Raw genomic sequence first — 19240 nt, forward strand, 5'->3', positions numbered from 1 at the left:
CTGGACAAAAAGAATTGGGATAGTCAAGATAAAGGGATACGGTATCTATACACAGAAGAGCCGAAGAAACTGGTACACCTGCCTAATGTCGTATAGAGCAACTGCGGGCATACAAAAGTGCCACAACACGATGTGGCCTGGCTCCACTAATGTCTGAAGTAGTGCTGGAGGGAACTGACACCAATCCTGTATGGCTGACCATAAATCCGTAAGAGTACGAGGGGGTGGAGATCTCTTCTGAACAGCACATTGCAAGGCATACCAGATAGGCTCAGTAAAGTTCACGTCTGGGATGTCTGGTAGCCGGCGGAAGTGTTTAAGCCCAGAAGAACGTTCCTAGAGCCATTCTGTAGCAATTCTGGACGTATGGTGTGTCACACTGTCCTGCTGGAATTGCCCAAGTCCTTAGGAATGCACAACGGACATGAATGGATCCAGGTGATCAGACAGGATGCTAACGTACATGTCACCTGTCAGAGTCTTATCTAGACGTATGAGAGGTCCCATACCACTCCAAATGCACATGACCCACACTATTACAGAGCATCCACCAGCTTGAACAGTCCCTTGCTGATATGGAGGGTCTACCGAGTCATGAGGTTGTCTCCATACCTGTACACGTCCACCCACTCGATACAACTTGAAACGAGCCTCGTCCGACCACACAATATGTTTCCAGTCATCAACAGTCCAACGTGGTGTTGCCCGGCCCAGGCGAAGCGTAAAGCTTTGTGCCTGGCCGTCATAAAGGATACATCAGTGGGTCTTCGGCTCTGAAAGCCCATATCGAAGATGTATCGTTGAATAGTTCGTACGCTGACACTTGTTGATGGCCCAGCATTGGAATCTGTAGCAATTTACGGAAGGACAGCACTTCTGTCACGTTGAGCGATTCTCTTCCGTCGTCATCGGTCGTGTTCTTGCAGGATGTTTTTCTGGCCGCAGCGATGTCGGAGATTTGATGTTTTACCGGTTTCCTGATATTCACGGTACACTAGTGTGTGGTAATATGGAAAAATCCTCACTTCATCGCTATCTCAGATATGCTGTGTCCCATCGCTCGTGCGCCGACTATAACATCACGTTCAGACTCATTTAAATCTTGATAACTTGACATTGAGCGGCAGTAACTGATCTAACTGTGGGATCCTGCCCACTCATCTTGCATAGGGTGCCTAAAAGATGCTGCGTCCTCGCAATGCTATATAACAATTCAAGCAAATCACATTAATAAATTTTATTACAGTAAAGAAGATAGACAATACTTAACTTTGATTTTACAATGGTGTCGCTAGCGATGGACGACATGAAAATAAGTCAGAGTCCCTTGCTGTATACAAGGTCCATGTAAGCAATTGATATGGATCAGACGTGACTGGAATCATAGTGCTCTCCTAGCACTGTTAGCCGATGCTGGCAGGAGCGGCGCTTATTTTCTCTTTGTTTAGAGGGCGCTGCTGTAGTGGTGCTGTCCTTGTCAGCTGACGTCGTCTCACCGCCTTCTTTGCTCTTGCAATCTTCGTCTTTGTGACGTCACTGATCGTTATGCTGGAACACTAATAACATTGCTCGACACTTGCTGCCTTATATAGGCGTTGCTGACCGCTGTGCTGTGTTCTGAGTGTTTACTTATCTATGCATTTCAATATGCATGCCTATACAATACTACTGGCCACTAAAATTGCTACACCAAGAAGCAATGCAGATGATAAACGGTTATTCATTGGACAAATATATTATACTGGAACTGACATGTGATCACATTTTCACACAATTTGGGTGCATAGATCCTGAGAAATCAGTACCCAGAACAACCACCTCTGGCCGTAATAACGGCCTTGATACGCCTGGGCATTGAGTCAAACAGAGCTTGGATGGCGTGTACAGGTACAGCTGTCCATGCAGCTTCAACACTTTACAACAGTACGTCAAGAGTAGTGACTGGCGTATTGTGACGAGCCAGTTGCTCGGCCACCATTGACCAAACGTTTTCAGTTGGTGAGAGGTCAGGGGAATGTGCTGGCCAGGGCAGCAGTCGAACATTTTCTGTATCCAGAAAGGCCCGTGCAGGACCTGCAACATGCGGTCGTGCATTATCCTGCTGAAATGTAGGGTTTCGCGAGGATCGAATGAAGTGTAGAGCCACGGCTCGTAACAAATCTGAAATGTAACATCCACTATCCAAACTGCCGTCAATGCGAACAAGAGGTGACAGAGACGTGTAACCAATGGCACTCCATACCATCACGCCGGGTGATACGCCAGTATGGCGATGACGAATACACCCTTCCAATTTGCGTTCACCGAGATGTCGCCAAACACGGATGCGACCATCATGATGCTGTAAACAGAACCTGTATTCATCCGCAAAAATGACGTCAGTTAAATTTTGCGTCTGTAGCACGTCATCTTCGTGGTGTAGCAATTTTAATGGCCAGTAGTGTATTTAGTAGAAGGCACTGTGTTCTGATTTTCATTAATTGCTAATCAGAGAAGTAATTTTGCAACATTAGATTTTAATTTCACCAATTTGAAAATTGTTTGACTGAGACTTACTCATAGTTAACTAGGGCGAATATCTCATCTTGATGGTTGAGTAGGATATGTTTGGTGGAAACTGAGTAGGAACCATTGAACAAGAGGAACTGTTCCACGCGTCAGTGAAATGCGCAGCTGCGACAGTCAGTAGGGGAACAGTACTGCTTTGGCTGTGAGGAAGTGGGGTCTCCGACAGGGAAGAGCTGTTGGTGGGGGTGGGGTTGCGGTGCAGCCAGCTTTGGGCACCGTGCCCTCGGGGGGCTCGCTCGCACGCCCTGTGTTTGTCTCCACCGCAGGCAAACACAGAGCAGCAGCCGAGGTGGGCTTATCTGTGGTGCCAGACTCGCACCGTGTCACGCACAAACGCACCCAGCCAGCCTCGTGCGTCTGCGTATGTTGGCACTGACGTACCAGAGTTTGTCCCAGAAGCAGGCCACACTTGCGCTATCTGACAGTATCTGTCGTCAGCTACTATGTGGACTCTTGAGAAAACCTGCTGACTCACTGGCACAGTGCTTTATGTATGCAGCCTCTCTGTCTGAGAAATTCCTTCAGATCGCTGGTGTCTCATGCTAATACTGCCAGTGGAAATGCTGCAAATGAGTCGTTAAATTTTTACGAACTGTCGATTGGTTCTATTCAAGCTTGCGCTGGTAAACGAGTATTGCATTAGTACATGCTTAAGGTAAGTTCTTTAAGTGCCGATGATACACTGAAATGCCAAAGAAACTACACTACTGGCCATTAAAATCGCTACACCACTAAGATGACGTGTTAAAGTCGCGAAATCTAACCGAAAGGAAGAAGATGCTGTGATATGCTGATGATTACCTTTTCAGAGCATTCACACAAGTTTGGCGCCGGTGGCGACACGTGCTGACATGACGAAAGGTTCCAACCGATTTCTCATACACAAACAGCAGTTGACCGGCGTTGCCTGGTGAAACGTTGTTGTGATGCCTCGTGTAAGGAGGACAAATGCGTACCATCACGTTTCCGAGTTTGATAAAGGTCGGATTGTAGCCTATCGCGATTGCGGTTTATCGTATTGCAACATTGCTGCTCTCGTTGGTCGAGATCCAATGACTGTTAGCAGAATGTGGACTCGGTGGGTTCAGGAGGGTAATACGGAACGCCGTGCTGGATCCCAACGGCCTCGTATCACTAGCAGTCGAGATGACAGGCATCTTATCCGCATGGCTGTAACGGATCGTGCAGCCACGTCTTAATCCCTGAGTCAACAGATGGGAACGTTTGCAAGACAACAACCATCTGCACGAACAGTTCAACGACGTTTGCAGCAGCATGGACTAGCAGCTTGGAGACCATGTCTGCGGTTACTCTTGACGCTGCATCACAGACAGGAGCGCCTGCGATGGTGTACTCGACGACGAACCTGGTTGCACGAATGGCAAAACGTTATTTTTTCGGATGAATCCAGATTCTGTTTACAGCATCATGATGGTCGTATCCGTGTTCGGCGACATGGCGCTGTATGCACATTGGAAGCGTGTATTTGTCATCGCCATACTGGCGTATCACCCAGCGTGATGGCATGGGATGCCATTGGTTACACGTCTCGGTCACCTCTTGTTCGCATTGACGGCAATTTGAACAGTGGACGTTACATTTAGATGTGTTACGACCCGTGGCTCTACCCTTCATTCGATCCTCGCGAAACCCTACATTTCAGCGGAATAATGCACGACCGCATATTGCAGGTCATGTACAGGCGTTTCTGGATACAGAAAATGTTCGACTGCTGCCCTGTCCAGCACATTCTCCAGATCTCTCACCAATTGAAAACGTCTGGTCAATGGTAGCCGAACAACTGGCTCGTCATAATACGTCAGTGACTACTCTTGATGAACTGTGGTATCGTGTTGAAGCTGCATGGGCAGCTGTACCTGTACACGCCATCCAAGCTCTGTTTGGATCAATGCCCAGACGTACCAAGGCCGTTACTACGGCCAGAGGTGGTTGTTCTGGGTACTGATTTCTCAGGATCTATGCACTCAAATTGCGAGAAAATGTAATCACATGTCAGTCCTAGTATAATATATTTGTCCAAAGAATACCTGTTTATCATCTGCATTTTTTCTTAGTGTAGCAATTTTAATGGCCAGTAGTGTAAAAATAAAATGTTGTTTTTGTGATCTTATGTCTAGAGATTGATTTGATGCAGCTCTCCATGCTACTCCATCCAGTGTAATCCTCTTCGTCTCTTAATAGCTACTGCAATCTACATCCTTCTGAATCTGCTTATTGTATTCATCCCTTGGTCTCCATCTACGATTTTTACCCTCCACGCTTCTCTCCAGTACTAAATTGGTGATCTCATGATGCCTCAGCACGTGTCCTACCAACCGATCCCTAAAAAAATATTAATAATTAAATAGTTACCACTGAGGAGATGATAAGCGAATGTCTTTGGAGGAGACCAGGGTGGAAAGATGGGCTGAATTGGATGAAGAAATATTCGGATTGCAGTTAAGAAATAACTGAACATTTATTATCTGGTTAGATTACTCGAAACTCGAAAGATATGAACTGAAAACCATCGTGGCAAGGGACTGCTGGTACATAATACTCTTTTCAAAACAGAGCATGCACTTCATGAGTTATACCTCAACACGTGGAGAGTATGTGGTATAAGTAAAGAAAGGATTCAATGAAGCGTATGCACATGTATGAGTATATTCACACTAACAGGCAAAACAGAGAGAAGAATAGAATCTGTAAGGATATTACCATACACTATACATTGGACCAGACAGTAACTGTTTTTACCAGTCAGTGGCATGACCAGCAAATTACGTAACTTCGGAAATACAATAAACAAAAAAGCATGTCGAACAAAAGTGGTTTAGCACACTACATAGAATTTACATTAAACAATGAACATGACTATACCAACAGCCATACGATTGAGCAATGGACAAAGTTTCACTTCAGTAAACGTTCGGGAAGACCACGCATCTCTCCATAAATTCTACCAGAAAGAAACACATTTACCAACAAGATGATCTTTACAAACGTGGTCTAACTCAGACGAGATAGACGGTGCAAAACGCTGAACTAGCGGAAGATATTCGTATCACAAGAACTCACATTCACAGGGAAGACTATTTCAAACTCTACAGCAAAAGAATATGCATTACCAGAACTGAATGCTCGGTACTCCACATGAGAAACACGTGGGGGCGTTCGTACAATCCTGCACGCTGCAAGAAACACCAAAGGGCTAAAAACGTTTGTTTTGCAACTCGTTGGCTAATTTTCTCAACCTCTTCGGATTTACACAGTTGCTGTTTCGCAGCTTCGCAGCCATGTTTAAGATTTTGAAATATGGTATATGCTTGCCCAGGTATCAAAGGCTGTCGCCAAGTACATGGACATTAATTTAAAAATTTTAAAAATAGGGCACACTCCTTCTGAAGAATATATTTCTGTAAGTATCGAAACCTAGGTCAAGGGTTAATAAACCTTTGTTTTGCAACTGATGGGCTGATGTTTTCAACCTCTTAAAACACCAAACTCGCTAAATTAAATGAAATTGAACGATAGAAAAACAAATCTAGCACGAACATATAAAGAACACGCAGTCTATTCAGAAATAAGGAACAGAAAGTAACTGAATTTAGACAAAGGTTGGCTAAAACACTCTCCCATCGCTAAGCTGCGGTAAAACAAAGGGGTTAAGCTAATGAAAAGGAATATTAATAAACATGATACCACTTCCTAAAAAAATGAATTATACGGTTTAATTTGATTTGACTAGAACTTCAAAATAAACTAAGTCTTGCACATTCCAGCTGCCTTCATTACAGTACTAGAGATGAACTGAAAAAAACGTATTCGCTAACTGAAACCCCAAGGTGCAGCGATACTCCAAGCTACCCGACCGAAGTCCCTCGGTAGCGCCTGAGATGGTCAAAGAAAGTACGCTCCAGCTACCTGTACGAACCTAGGGACAATAGCTGTTGAGCAATGACAAAAAGTTTCTCTTTAACCCGGCTCAGCTCTATCAAAACTCTACACAAAAGTTGGCTAAACTGCCGCTACCATCCAAAAGGACACAGTGCCCATGGATCATGGCATTTTGAAGCATCACACACAGACAGTTATGCACTCTCTCAAGCAGACGGAACAAATAATAGGAAAGGGAACGCAGAAACATATCATGTTGTTGTTGTTGTTGTTGTTGTTGTTGTGGTCTTCAGTCCTGAGACTGGTTTGATGCAGCTCTCCATACTGCTCTATCCTGTGCAAGCTGCCTCATCTCCCAATACCTACTGCAACATACATCCTTCTGAATCTGCTTAGTGTATTCATCTCCCTCTACGATTTTTACCCTCCACGCTGCCATCCAATACTAAATTGGGGATCCCTCGATGTCTCAGAACATGTCCTACCAACCGATCCCTTCTTCCAGTCAAGTTGTGCCACAAGCTCCTCCTCTCCCCAATTCTATTCAATACCTCCTCATTAGTTATGTGATCTACCCATCTAATCTTCAGCATTCTTCTGTAGCACCACACTTCGAAAGCTTCTATTCTCTTCTTGTCTAAACTATTTATCGTCCACGTTTCACTTCCATACATGGCTACACTCCATACAAATACTTTCAGAAACGACTTCTTGACATTTAAATATATACTCGATGTTGACAAATTTCTCTTATTCAGAAACGCTTTCCTTGCCATTGCCAGTCTACATTTTATATCCTCTCTACTTCGACCATCATCAGTTATTTTGCTCCCCAAATAGCAAAAGTTCTTTACTACTTTAAGTGTCTCATTTCCTAATCTAATTCCCTCAGCATCACCAGACTTATTCGACTACATTCCATTATCCTCGATTTGCTTTTGTTGATGTTCATCTTATACCCTCCTTTCAAGACACTGTCCATTTCGTTCAACTGCTCTTCCAAGTCCTTTGCTGTCTCTGACAGAATTACAATGTCATCGGCAAACCTCAAAGATTTTATTTCTTCTCCATGGATTTTAATACCTACTCCGAACTTTTCTTTTGTTTCCTTTATTGCTTGCTCAATATACAGATTGAATAACATCGGGGATAAGCTATAACCCTGTCTCACTCCCTTCCCAACCACTGCTTCCCTTTCATACCCCTCGACTCTTATAACTGCCATCTGCTTTCGGTACAAAATTGCAAATAGCCTTTCGCTCCCTGTATTTTACTCCTGCCACCTTCAGAATTTGAAAGAGAGTATTCCAGTCAACATTGTCAAAAGCTTTCTCTAAGTCTACAAGTGCTAGAAACGTAGGTTTGCCTTTCCTTAATCTTTCTTCTAAGATAAGTTGTAGGGTCAGTATTGCCTCACGTGTTCCAACATTTCTACGGAATCCAAACTGATCTTCCCCGAGGTCGGCTTCTATCAGTTTTTCCATTCGTCTGTAAAGAATTCGCGTTAGTATTTTGCAGCTGTGACTTATTAAACTGATAGTTCGGTAATTTTCAGAACTGTCTACACTTGCTTTCTTTGGGATTGGAATTATTACATTCTTCTTGAAGTCTGAGGGTATTTTGCCTCTCTCATACATCTTGCTCACCAGACGGTAGAGTTTTGTCAGGACTGGCTCTCCCAAGGCTGTCAGTAGTTCCAATGGAATGTTATCTACTCCCGGGGCCTTGTTTCGACTCAGGCCTTTCAGTGCCTTGTCAAACTCTGCAGCTGTATCGTATCTCCTATTTCATCTTCATCTACATCCTCTTCCATTTTCATAATATTGTCCTCAAGAACATCGCCCCTATATAGACCCTCTATATACTCCTTCCATCTTTCTGCTTTCTCTTGTTTGCTTAGAACTGGGTTTCCACCTGAGCTCTTGATATTCATGCAAGTGGTTCTCTTATCTCCAAAGGTCTCTTTAATTTTCCTGTAGGCAGTATCTATCTTACCCCTAGTGATACTCGCTTCTACATCCTTACATTTGCACAGACGCGCCGAAGATCAGAGGTGTCAAGAAATACCGGAAAATCGAAGTCAGCAAAACCGGTGGAAAGCTCACATGACGACTTGTCATTATTACTCATCAGGGGAGTACAGCTAACTCGAATGGCTAAAACCTCCAAGGATACTAAATACATCAATGCAGACAAATAAATTGCTAAAAGGATTTATTTCGACCAATCGAAGCTGACTGTGACAGAAAGGAACTCGCGATCGAAGGAAAAAGAACAATGTGAGCAAAAAAATTAAACTGCAGATGAACAGGCAACTTTCAAATGTAAACGTTGAGCGAATGATTATAAACTGAACATAATCTGGAGAGAGGTGCAATTTCGTTCTCATTACCGCGAATCACACGTCTCGACGCGCCTGTATTTCACGAGCGCCGCCGACCAGCTGTGCCTGATTCAGACATTACGCCCAGCTTGCGCACACACAGCGGGCAACATCGGTAATTGCCGGTGGGCAAAGCTGGGTGCGCTTTAACCCGCTGTTGCTGCGTGACTGTCGGGGCTTCACGGCTCGATATGCGGCGGCATGAAAGAATGAGTTCAAGGAAAGCGCAGAAAATTGCAAATAAGTCTGATTCTCTCAGCAGGGAAAGTATGTGTGTCACGTGATCATTTAACGTCTTCTGTGGTACTAGAGGAAGCTGTAAAAGACGAAACTTATAGCGCCACATAGATACTGAAATATGTACAACAGATATCATCATCATAGGCATTTACTCGTTGACGAACATGAAATGTCTTTGGTACCGTTACTGTGAATTCTTTGGTCGCTAAATGGTCCTATTCTGGAGCCACAGATTGTTCCGCAGCAATGCCATACCCAGTTGATGTTAACTAAATGATGTAACAGGTTTGTTCCTCTCAAGAGCTCTTGTCCTCTTCTACGATCTCTCTTCCTACTCTCTTGTCCTGAGCTCGTGGTCTCGCGATCGCGTCTCGCTTCCCAAGCACGAAGTCCCGGGCTCGATTCCCGGCGGGGTCAGGGATTTTCACCTGCCTCGAGATGACTGAGTGTTTGTGTTGTCCTCATAATTGCATCATCATTCATGAAAGTGGCGAGATTGGACTGAGCAAAGGTTGGGAATTTGTACGGGTGCTGATAAGCGCGCGGTTGAGCGCCCCACAAACCAAACATCATCATCATCTTCCTATTCTCCTGCAGTTGTCACTGCTTTTCAAAATTAAGTGTTCCTTGGTGAACAATTTGTCCCCATTTGGATCTATATAGGGCTGCAGTTACCAGTCATATGAGTTTGTTTGACATTTTCTCATATTTGAGTTGAGGACTTCTTTATATCGTTTTGTTTGCCGTCCCTGACTGCGTTGGCCATTCTTCAATTGGGAGGACAAAATGCTTATTTTTCTTCGCCGATCCTGCCACTTTACTTTCAGTATTCTCCTTAGGCAGCGTTGGAAGTATTTTTCTATGGACTTTAAGTGATGCCTGTAGGTGGTCCGGGTTTCACATCTATAAAGAAGTGTAGGCACGATAATGGCATTGTAGACTGTAAGTTTAGTTTTAGCACTCAAATCGTTGTTATCAAACACTCTTTTAAAAAAGACGACCATGTGCAGTACTTGCACACTTTAGTCTGTGTTGAATCTCTACATCTATGTTTGAATTTGCGGAAGGATGGCTTCTCAAGTATGTAAAATACTCTACAATCTCTAGAGGTGTTTCATCAACTGTGATAAATGTAGCGGGTGCAGTGGAATTTCGGGCTGGTTGATAGACGACGTTCGCTTTGTCTGTGTTAAGCTCGAGACCAATGGATTAGTATGCCAGACTAAATGCATTTAGGGTAGTTTGTAGATCCTCCTCTGTGTTTGCCAAGATAACGTTATCGGCTGCAAACGGAAGTTCGATAAGAGCTGTTGTGATTCTTTTGCTTTTAGCTCGGAGTCTGCTAGGGTTGAATAGCTTAACATCAGTCCCATAAGCTATTTCAACACCCAACAGTAGGTTTTCCCTCATAAGGTGAGGTATGGTTCCCACAAATATCAAGAATAGGCTAGATGCAATAACACATCCCTGCTTGACTCCTAGGGTAATCTTTAACGTTTCTCCGGGTGCGGCATTCATGTTGTCATATAGAAGCCGAAGTATTTTGATGTAATTTCTAGGACATCCATTTGATGCCAGAATTTTCCAGTGTGCTTCTAGATTAACAGAGCCAAGAGTTTTGGCAAGGTCTATGGATATCATGTACAGGGAAGGGCTGGTTCTGTTCTTTAGGTTTTTTATGCATTTATCTTGCACTGAAAATCATATCCACCGTATGTAAGCGTGTATCGAGTAGCACTGATATCGATTATGATAACATCGCTATGGTCGCTTCCTTGGCTCTTTTTTTTCCGCTTCAGAACAAGCGAGGGAGTCACTTGGTGGTGTTTAACCGTGTGCGTGGTGTGAAGATGTTAAGGAATCAGGCTAAGAGAACAAGTAAATTTTGTGACTATAAAGGTGTTTGATGCTGTGTAATCATTCGTATACCTCACGAAACGTAATCCGCGATTCGCGAAGTCATAAACCACGAGAACAATCGCGAGAACATGATTAGATGCCAGCGAGAATCTCATCCACGCCGGCAAACTTGGATTACGTATATTGCCATGAACGCCGCATTTGGATAGCAGTGTGGGATGATGTATCGTGCGGTCTAAAGCCGCATTGTTTCAGGTAGGACTTTTTTTTCAGCCAGAGGAAGTAGTCAGTTGTAGAGAATCCTAGCAAGGATCTTTCCCACAAATTACGAGAGCTCTGGGTGTATCTGGTACTCTGAGATTGGCAAAGCGGAGGAAAAATTGGCAGACTGCATCAAACAGTAAGGGCTAGCGACCCCTCCATTCTCTCCCTCCCCGCTGCTCTCCTCACACACACACACACACACACACACACACACACACACAAAATGCTGTATTTTCAGCCATAGTTTCAGATTGTGGAATAACAGTCAACTGCGCTGGGACAGTTCCTTGAAGCTAAGGGTTTGGTTTGCCAAACAAGTTCTAATTTTACATACACTGCCGATTTCAACACATTTACGAATCGTTCTTAAATGTTTTTCTGTTTATTTCGAGGTAAATATCTGTGAAAAGCTGCTACGTTCCCCTTGTGTCTTGCTTTGCGCGTTGAGTGACGACAGCGAGAATCTGCGTAATTGGCTCGAGTTGTGTACAGCAGGGTACCGGCTGTCCGACGCCGGCTACGACGTCTGGATGGGAAACCTGCGCGGCAACGTCTTCTCCAAGGAGCACCTTACGCTGTCCACCAGCGATCAGGCGTACTGGAACTACAGGTGAGAGAACCTCATCTCTATCTACTATTAGTAGTACTAAATATTGCTGTCTTCACATCTACACTCACGCTCATAAATTTAGGATAATGCTAATACATGGTGAAACAACGCTCTGGTGGGCGCTTTCCGGTTGAAACCAACTCGAGGTATGACCAAGCGGTGCATTTGACCTGCGGTCGTCGCACGGTAGCGCTGGCAGTAGTCCACATACACAGAGGTGTGTTGGTGCATGTCAGAGTACGGTGCAGCGAGTAAGTGTGCAGACGTTTTCAGATTTGATAATGGTGACTGTGTGTTGAAAATGGCTCAAAGAACACATACTGATGACGTTATGAGGGGTAGAATACTAGGGCAACGGGAGGCTGGTCAAACACAGCAGGTCGTAGCATGGGTCCTCCATGTGCCACAAAGTGTGATCTCAAGATTAAGGCAACGATTGCAGAAGACAGGAAACGTGTCCAGGCGCTACAGTACGGGTCGTCCATAGTGTAAAACACCACAAGAAGACGGATATCTCACCATCAGTGCCCGCAAACGGCCACGGAGTACTGCAGGTAGCCTTGCTCGGGACCTTACCGCAGCCACTAAAACACTTGTCACACAGTTTACAGACGTCCGAACAGACATGGTTTATTCACCCGGAGACCTGCAAGGTGCATTCCACTGACCCCTGGCCCCTGGAGAGCCGGTAAAGCCTGGTGTAAAGAACTCAGAGCATGATAGTTGGAACAGTGGTCCCAGATTATGTTCACGGAGGGTCCAGGTATAGTCTGAACAGTGATTCTCGCCGGGTTTTCATCTGGCGTGAACCAGGAACCAGATACCAACCCCTTAATGTCCTTGAAAGAGACCTGTATGGAGGTCGTGGTTTGGTGGTGTGGGGTGGAGTTACGATTGGTGCACGTACACCACTGTATGTCATTGACAGGGGAACTGTAACAGGTCAGGTGTAACAGGACGTCATTTTGCACCAGTACGTCCGCCTTTTCAGGGGTGCAGTGGGTCCCACCTTCCTCCTGATGGATGATAACGCACGGCCCCACCGAGCTGTCATCGTGGAGGAGTACCTAGAAACAGAAGGTGTCATGCAAATGGAGTGGCCTGCCTATTCTCCAGACCTAAACCATCGAGCACGTCTGGGATGCTCTCGGTCAATGTATCGCTTCACGTCTTCAAACCCCTAGGACACTCCAGGAGCTCCGACAGGAACTGGTGCAAGAATGGGAGGCTGTACCCCAGCAACTGGTCGACCATCTGATCTAGAGTATGCCAACCATTGTGCGGCCTGTGTACGTGTGCATGGTGATCATATCCCACATTGATGTCTCGGGGTACATGCGCAGGAAACAGTGGCGTTGTATAGCACATGGGTTTCGGGACGGTTTTCTCAACTTATCACCCATACCGTGGCCTTACAGATCTGTGTCGTGTGTGAACCCCACGTGCCTATGCTATTAGGTATATGTCGTCCGTGTAAACTGGCCAGAAAAGTTTTTCCATCGCCCTCATGACAAGCACACTATCTATTCAGGTTACCTTCAATTCGGAAAGTGGGTGCACTCAGTGACTGTTATGTGACTTTTAAATTATAGAGTGCAGCAATCATTTGTCCTTTTTAGATTTTATTACGCAAATCCAGATTTCGGCTAGTAGCTAGGCATTCTCAATGCACTATTTTCTATTCTCAGTGTATGTAAGTCCCTGTTGTTCGGGCGTCAGTCACAGTTCTTTGAATACTACTATATAAAACCTAAAAAAAGGACGACTGATTGCTGCAGTCTATAAATTATATTCATACTTTCTATTTCTTTTTTATATAGAAAACCTGTTGCTGAGTACCCTTTTGGTACATTCAGCAACCTGTGTTGTAGTAATTGTGCCCATTTGGTCCTTAACTAGCACAGTTAATATTTTTCGTGCTTTGTGTCGATAAACCTCTCAGTTTCAGCTTGGTCTGATGTTTCCGATTCCAGTTGTTGTCTCGTCTTTGGATCCTTACCGTGTTTACGTGCTACTCAGCTATCTCATTCCTGTTACCGCGAGTCCTGTAATTTTTGTGATGATTCCTCCAGTTGTCCTCATTTGCCACCTTTTCTAAAAATTTAGCAGTCGTTGTGTAATTACTACTACTTTGATGTTCAGAGTTGTTGGGACCGAGCGAGGTGGCTCAGTAGTTAGCACACTGGACTCGCATTTGGGAGGATCAAGGTTTAAACCCGCGTTCGGCCGTCCTGAGTTAGGTTTTCCATGATTTCCCTATATCGCTCCAGGCAAATGCCTGGATACACTCCTGGAAATTGAAATAAGAACACCGTGAATTCATTGTCCCAGGAAGGGGAAACTTTATTGACACATTCCTGGGGTCAGATACATCACATGATCACACTGACAGAACCACAGGCAAATAGACACAGGCAACAGAGCATGCACAATGTCGGCACTAGTACAGTGTATATCCACATTTCGCAGCAATGCAGGCTGCTATTCTCCCATGGAGACGATCGTAGAGATGCTGGATGTAGTCCTGTGGAACGGCTTGCCATGCCATTTCCACCTGGCGCCTCAGTTGGACCAGCGTTCGTGCTGGACGTGCAGACCGCGTGAGACGACGCTTCATCCAGTCCCAAACATGATCAATGGGGGACAGATCCGGAGATCTTGCTGGCCAGGGTAGTTGACTTACACCTTCTAGAGCACGTTGGGTGGCACGGGATACATGCGGACGTGCATTGTCCTGTTGGAACAGCAAGTTCCCTTGCCGGTCTAGGAATGGTAGAACGATGGGTTCGATGACGGTTTGGATGTACCGTGCACTATTCAGTGTCCCCTCGACGATCACCAGTGGTGTACGGCCAGTGTAGGAGATCGCTCCCCACACCATGATGCCGGGTGTTGGCCCTGTGTGCCTCGGTCGTATGCAGTCCTGATTGTGGCGCTCACCTGCACGGCGCCAAACACGCATACGACCATCATTGGCACCAAGGCAGAAGCGACTCTCATCGCTGAAGACGACACGTCTCCATTCGTCCCTCCATTCACGCCTGTCGCGACACCACTGGAGGCGGGCTGCACGATGTTGGGGCGTGAGCGGAAGACGGCCTAACGGTGTGCGGGACCGTAGCCCAGCTTCATGGAGACGGTTGCGAATGTTCCTCGCCGATACCCCAGGAGCAACAGTGTCCCTAATTTGCTGGGAAGTGGCGGTGCGGTCCCCTACGGCACTGCGTAGGATCCTACGGTCTTGGCGTGCATCCGTGCGTCGCTGCGGTCCGGTCCCAGGTCGACGGGCACGTGCACCTTCCGCCGACCACTGGCGACAACGTCGATGTACTGTGGAGACCTCACGCCCCACGTGTTGAGCAATTCGGCGGTACGTCCACCCGGCCTCCCGCATGCCCACTATACGCCCTCGCTCAAAGTCCGTCAACTGCACATACGGTTCACGTCCACGCTGTCGCGGCATGCTACCAGTGTTAAAGACTGCGATGGAGCTCCGTATGCCACGACAAACTGGCTGACACTGACGGCGGCGGTGCACAAATGCTGCGCAGCTAGCGCCATTCGACGGCCAACACCGCGGTTCCTGGTGTGTCCGCTGTGCCGCGCGTGTGATCATTGCTTGTACAGCCCTCTCGCAGTGTCCGGAGCAAGTATGGTGGGTCTGACACACCGGTGTCAATGTGTTCTTTTTTCCATTTCCAGGAGTGTAGTTCTTTTGAAAGGGCACGGTTGATTTCCTTCCCCATCCTTCCCTAATCAGATGGGACCAATGACTCGCTGTTTGGTCCCCTTCCCCAAATCAACCAACGAACCCGAGTTGTTGGAAAGTTCCCAAACTATCTCTCATTTTCTGCACCGTACATTCAAATATTCTAATTTGTGGAGCCAGTTCTCACAAAGCTCCTTCATCTAGATTCTAACGTTGCCGTCGTATGATACTGTCACTTCGAAATTAAGCCACACGCAGTCTTGCTATTGCTCAGAACTGTACTATTTCGAGATTTAGTTTCTGAATTCTCGAAAACTCGTGCCAGAGACTCCGAGTTTCAAGCCCCACCCCTTAACATTCTCTGCTAATGCGTCAACAGCAGCATTAATTTTCTGTTAGTCTGTCCACATTCTTGGCAATACCAGTTCACTGTTCTTAACAAAATGCGTTGGGTACCATCCATCCTGCTTTTTGAGTGGATCAGATCGTTCCTCTTTCGCAACTATGCCTGTACTACGTGTGTTACAAGACTCTACTGCAGTTTTTGTTCTGTGTTCGCAATGTTGCTCATTATTTGTGAAGTGGTTGTCGCCTACGTATCCAGTTCCGTCTGTTTCTTTTCATAAGTTTCGATCTCCCTGTTAAACTTGATATCTTTTGTGGCTACAACCGTCCTCAGATTTGAAAACTTTTGTGTGTATGTGTTTTTCTTCTCAGTTTAATTTCGCAGTTTTCCAACTGTGCTTTCCGCAATGGACCGTCTGACAGCAACTGAATAAAACACAATTTTAGTGCCATACGCGTTTCACCTTTATTTTCTGCAAGGCATCATCTGTGGCCTGGAATATGTACATATGTTAGCTATTTTATTTACATTTTTGTCACTCTACCTACAGGTTATAAACAGTTCTGGTGGTTGCTATTTCCTATTAAGTAGTAATGTTTTGAACTGTACTTACAGGTTGCGTGGACAATTTCTTACATATTACGCTTCTGTTGCATTTTTGGTGTTGTTCTTCTTCTTATAAGCGCCAATTTGCGGTTTTTTCCACATTCCACAGCACTATGCACTGAACGCTTGTTTTAATGCAATGTTTTGGTTTCTGTTGCCGACTGTCAAATGTTTTTGCCCAAAGATCGAAACTTATGAGTGTAGTTATTAAAGTATCTCTGGTCTGTTCGTGTATGCATTTGTGTATGCGTTTGTATATATATATATATATATATATATATATATATATATATATATATATATATATATATATATATATCCTTTATTAAGTGTAGTAGGGAGCCTGTGCTGATGTGTGTTTGTTCATTTATCACATGTTTGTTTTCTGCTATGGCTTTCTGGATGTGGAGGTTTTCTTGTGTTTGTATAAGATGTTTGTCATGGTTGCTTATTCTCATTATTTTCATTTCTTGTTCCATGTTTGTAGGATGATGATTGTAGTGTTTTAAATGCTCTGCAAATGTGGAATGGTTTCTTTCTTACTTCCAAAATCTGATATGTTCTTTGTATCTTGTTTCAAAATTACTGCGTGTCATGCCTATGTATACTGCATCACAACTTTGACATTCAAGTTTATATATTCCTGATCGTTGGAATTTGTCCCTCTTGGTAGCTGGCTGGCTTAGGTGTGATTGAAGGGTTTGCCCAGGCTTATATGCTATTTTGAAGCCCTGTCTCTTTAGCATGTTTGCAACTCTGTGTGTTAGTTTATGTGTGTAGGTCATGGTGTACCATCTGGTTCTTTTCTGTGTGGTGTTGTCATTGTGTGTGTTTGTTCAGTGTGTTTGTAAGTTTTCAGCTTGTGAGTTCTTTTGTATTCTGGAAATGTTGTGTTTGTTTTTTATTTGTGTTTTTATTTTTTGATTGAGCCTGTGTACCACATGTGTGTCATACCCATTGTTCCTAGCTATTTGTATGATTGTACTCATTTCTTGTTCATAGTTTCTCTTGCTGAGTGGGATTCTGTGTAATCTATGTAACATGTGTCTTAGTGCTGCAAGTTTCTGGCTGTGGGGGTGGTTGGATGTGGAATGTATTATTGTGTCTGTGGCTGTTGGTTTTCTAAAGATGTTAAATGTATGTTTGCCATTTTCTTTTTTAATTGTAATGTCAAGAAAATTTATTTGATTTTCTTTTTCTTTTTCAAGTGTGAATTTTGTGTTCTGATGAGCTTTGTTTATTTCTGAATGGAGTTCATCTATTTTTTCACCTGGCTCATCTACCAGACAAGTAATGTCATCCACGTATCTGTACAAATATATGATTTTGAAACTTTCATTTGTGGTTATCTTTTCAAATATCTGATTTTCTAGGTGACTGATGAAAATATTTGCTAGTGTTCCTGATATTGGGGATCCCATGGGCAGTCCATCAGTTTGTAGATAATATTCTTTCTCAAACTGAAAGCAGTTTTGTTCAGTTGTCAGTCTGAGCATATCTGTTATTTCTTTTATTGCGTCTGTGGTGAGGTTGCTGTGGGATGAGAGATGTTGTTCTATGATTTCTATCGTTTCTGTGATAGGGATTGAGGTATACATATTTTCTATATCGAATGAAATCAGTGATGCTGTGTGTGGTACCTGTACGTTCTGTATGTTTTCTATTAGGTTTCCTGTGTTTATCACTGTTCTGTTGTTTTCTACTTCATAGTGTTTTGTAACTAACTTTTGGAGGTGTTTGGCTATGCGGTATGTTGGGGCTTTCTTGAAGTTGATAACAGCTCTCATTGGCATTCCGTCTTTATGTACTTTCGGTTGACTGTGGAGTGTTGGTGCTTGTGGGTTTTTCTGTGTTAAGTAGTATTTCTGTTTGTCTGTAAGTATGTGTTCAATGTTTTTCAGTGTTCGTTTCACATTTGCCTGGAATCGTGTAGTTGGATCTGACTTCAGTTTTAGTATGGCATTGGTGTTTATGTATTCCTTGATTTTTGTGATGTATTGCTCTTTATCCATGAGTACTGTTACATTTCCCTTGTCTGTAAGTTTCGATCTTTGGGCAAAAACATTTGACAGTCGGCAACAGAAACCAAAACATTGCATTAAAACAAGCGTTCAGTGCATAGTGCTGTGGAATGTGGAAAAAACCGCATACTGGCGCTCATAAGAAGAAGAACATCACCAAAAATGCAACAGGAGCGTAATATGTAAGAAATTGTCCACGCAACCTGTAAGTACAGTTCAAAACATTGCTACTTAATAGGAAACAGCAACCACCAGAACTGTTTATAACCTATAGGCACAGTGACAAAAATGTAAATAAAATAGCTAACATATGTACATATTCCAGCCCACTGATGATGCCTTGCAGAAAATAAAGGTGAAACGCGTATGGCACTAAAATTGTGTTTTATTCAGTTGCTGTCAGACGGTCCATAAGTAAAAATTATCAATATACTGTAATATTACACGCAACTGAGGAAGACAGGACTACAAAAGTTGTGACTACCAACTACACAGCTGTTTCCCCATCTCCGTGTCAGGTGGCCATCTACATCACTAATGGGCAGTAGTGGGCAATATGTCGAAAGACTTACAGCTGAAAGAAAATTTATTTTCAGGAGTTCATATTATTATTGACCAAATTAAAAAATTTAAAATGCAGTCTGTAAGGGGTCCGTAGGCCCTTACTGTCAGTTTGCACTTGGCACAGGTCGAAAGGGCAAACAATCGATAGTGTCGGGTTGCGAGAGCGAGT

General features: G+C 44.3%; 1 protein-coding gene across 1 annotated transcript in view; it reads left to right on the forward strand.

The window, feature by feature from the left end:
- LOC124620034 (lipase 3-like) overlaps positions 1-19240 on the forward strand; it is a 410637-nt gene that overhangs the window by 307044 nt on the left and 84353 nt on the right. Inside the window, exon 5 of the mRNA XM_047146699.1 lies at positions 11708-11825. Coding sequence (XP_047002655.1) covers positions 11708-11825 — 118 coding nt within the window. The remainder of the gene's footprint in view (positions 1-11707; positions 11826-19240) is intronic.

This window comes from Schistocerca americana, chromosome 6 (assembly GCF_021461395.2).
Source record: "Schistocerca americana isolate TAMUIC-IGC-003095 chromosome 6, iqSchAmer2.1, whole genome shotgun sequence".
Classification (NCBI taxonomy): Eukaryota; Metazoa; Arthropoda; class Insecta; order Orthoptera; family Acrididae; genus Schistocerca; species Schistocerca americana.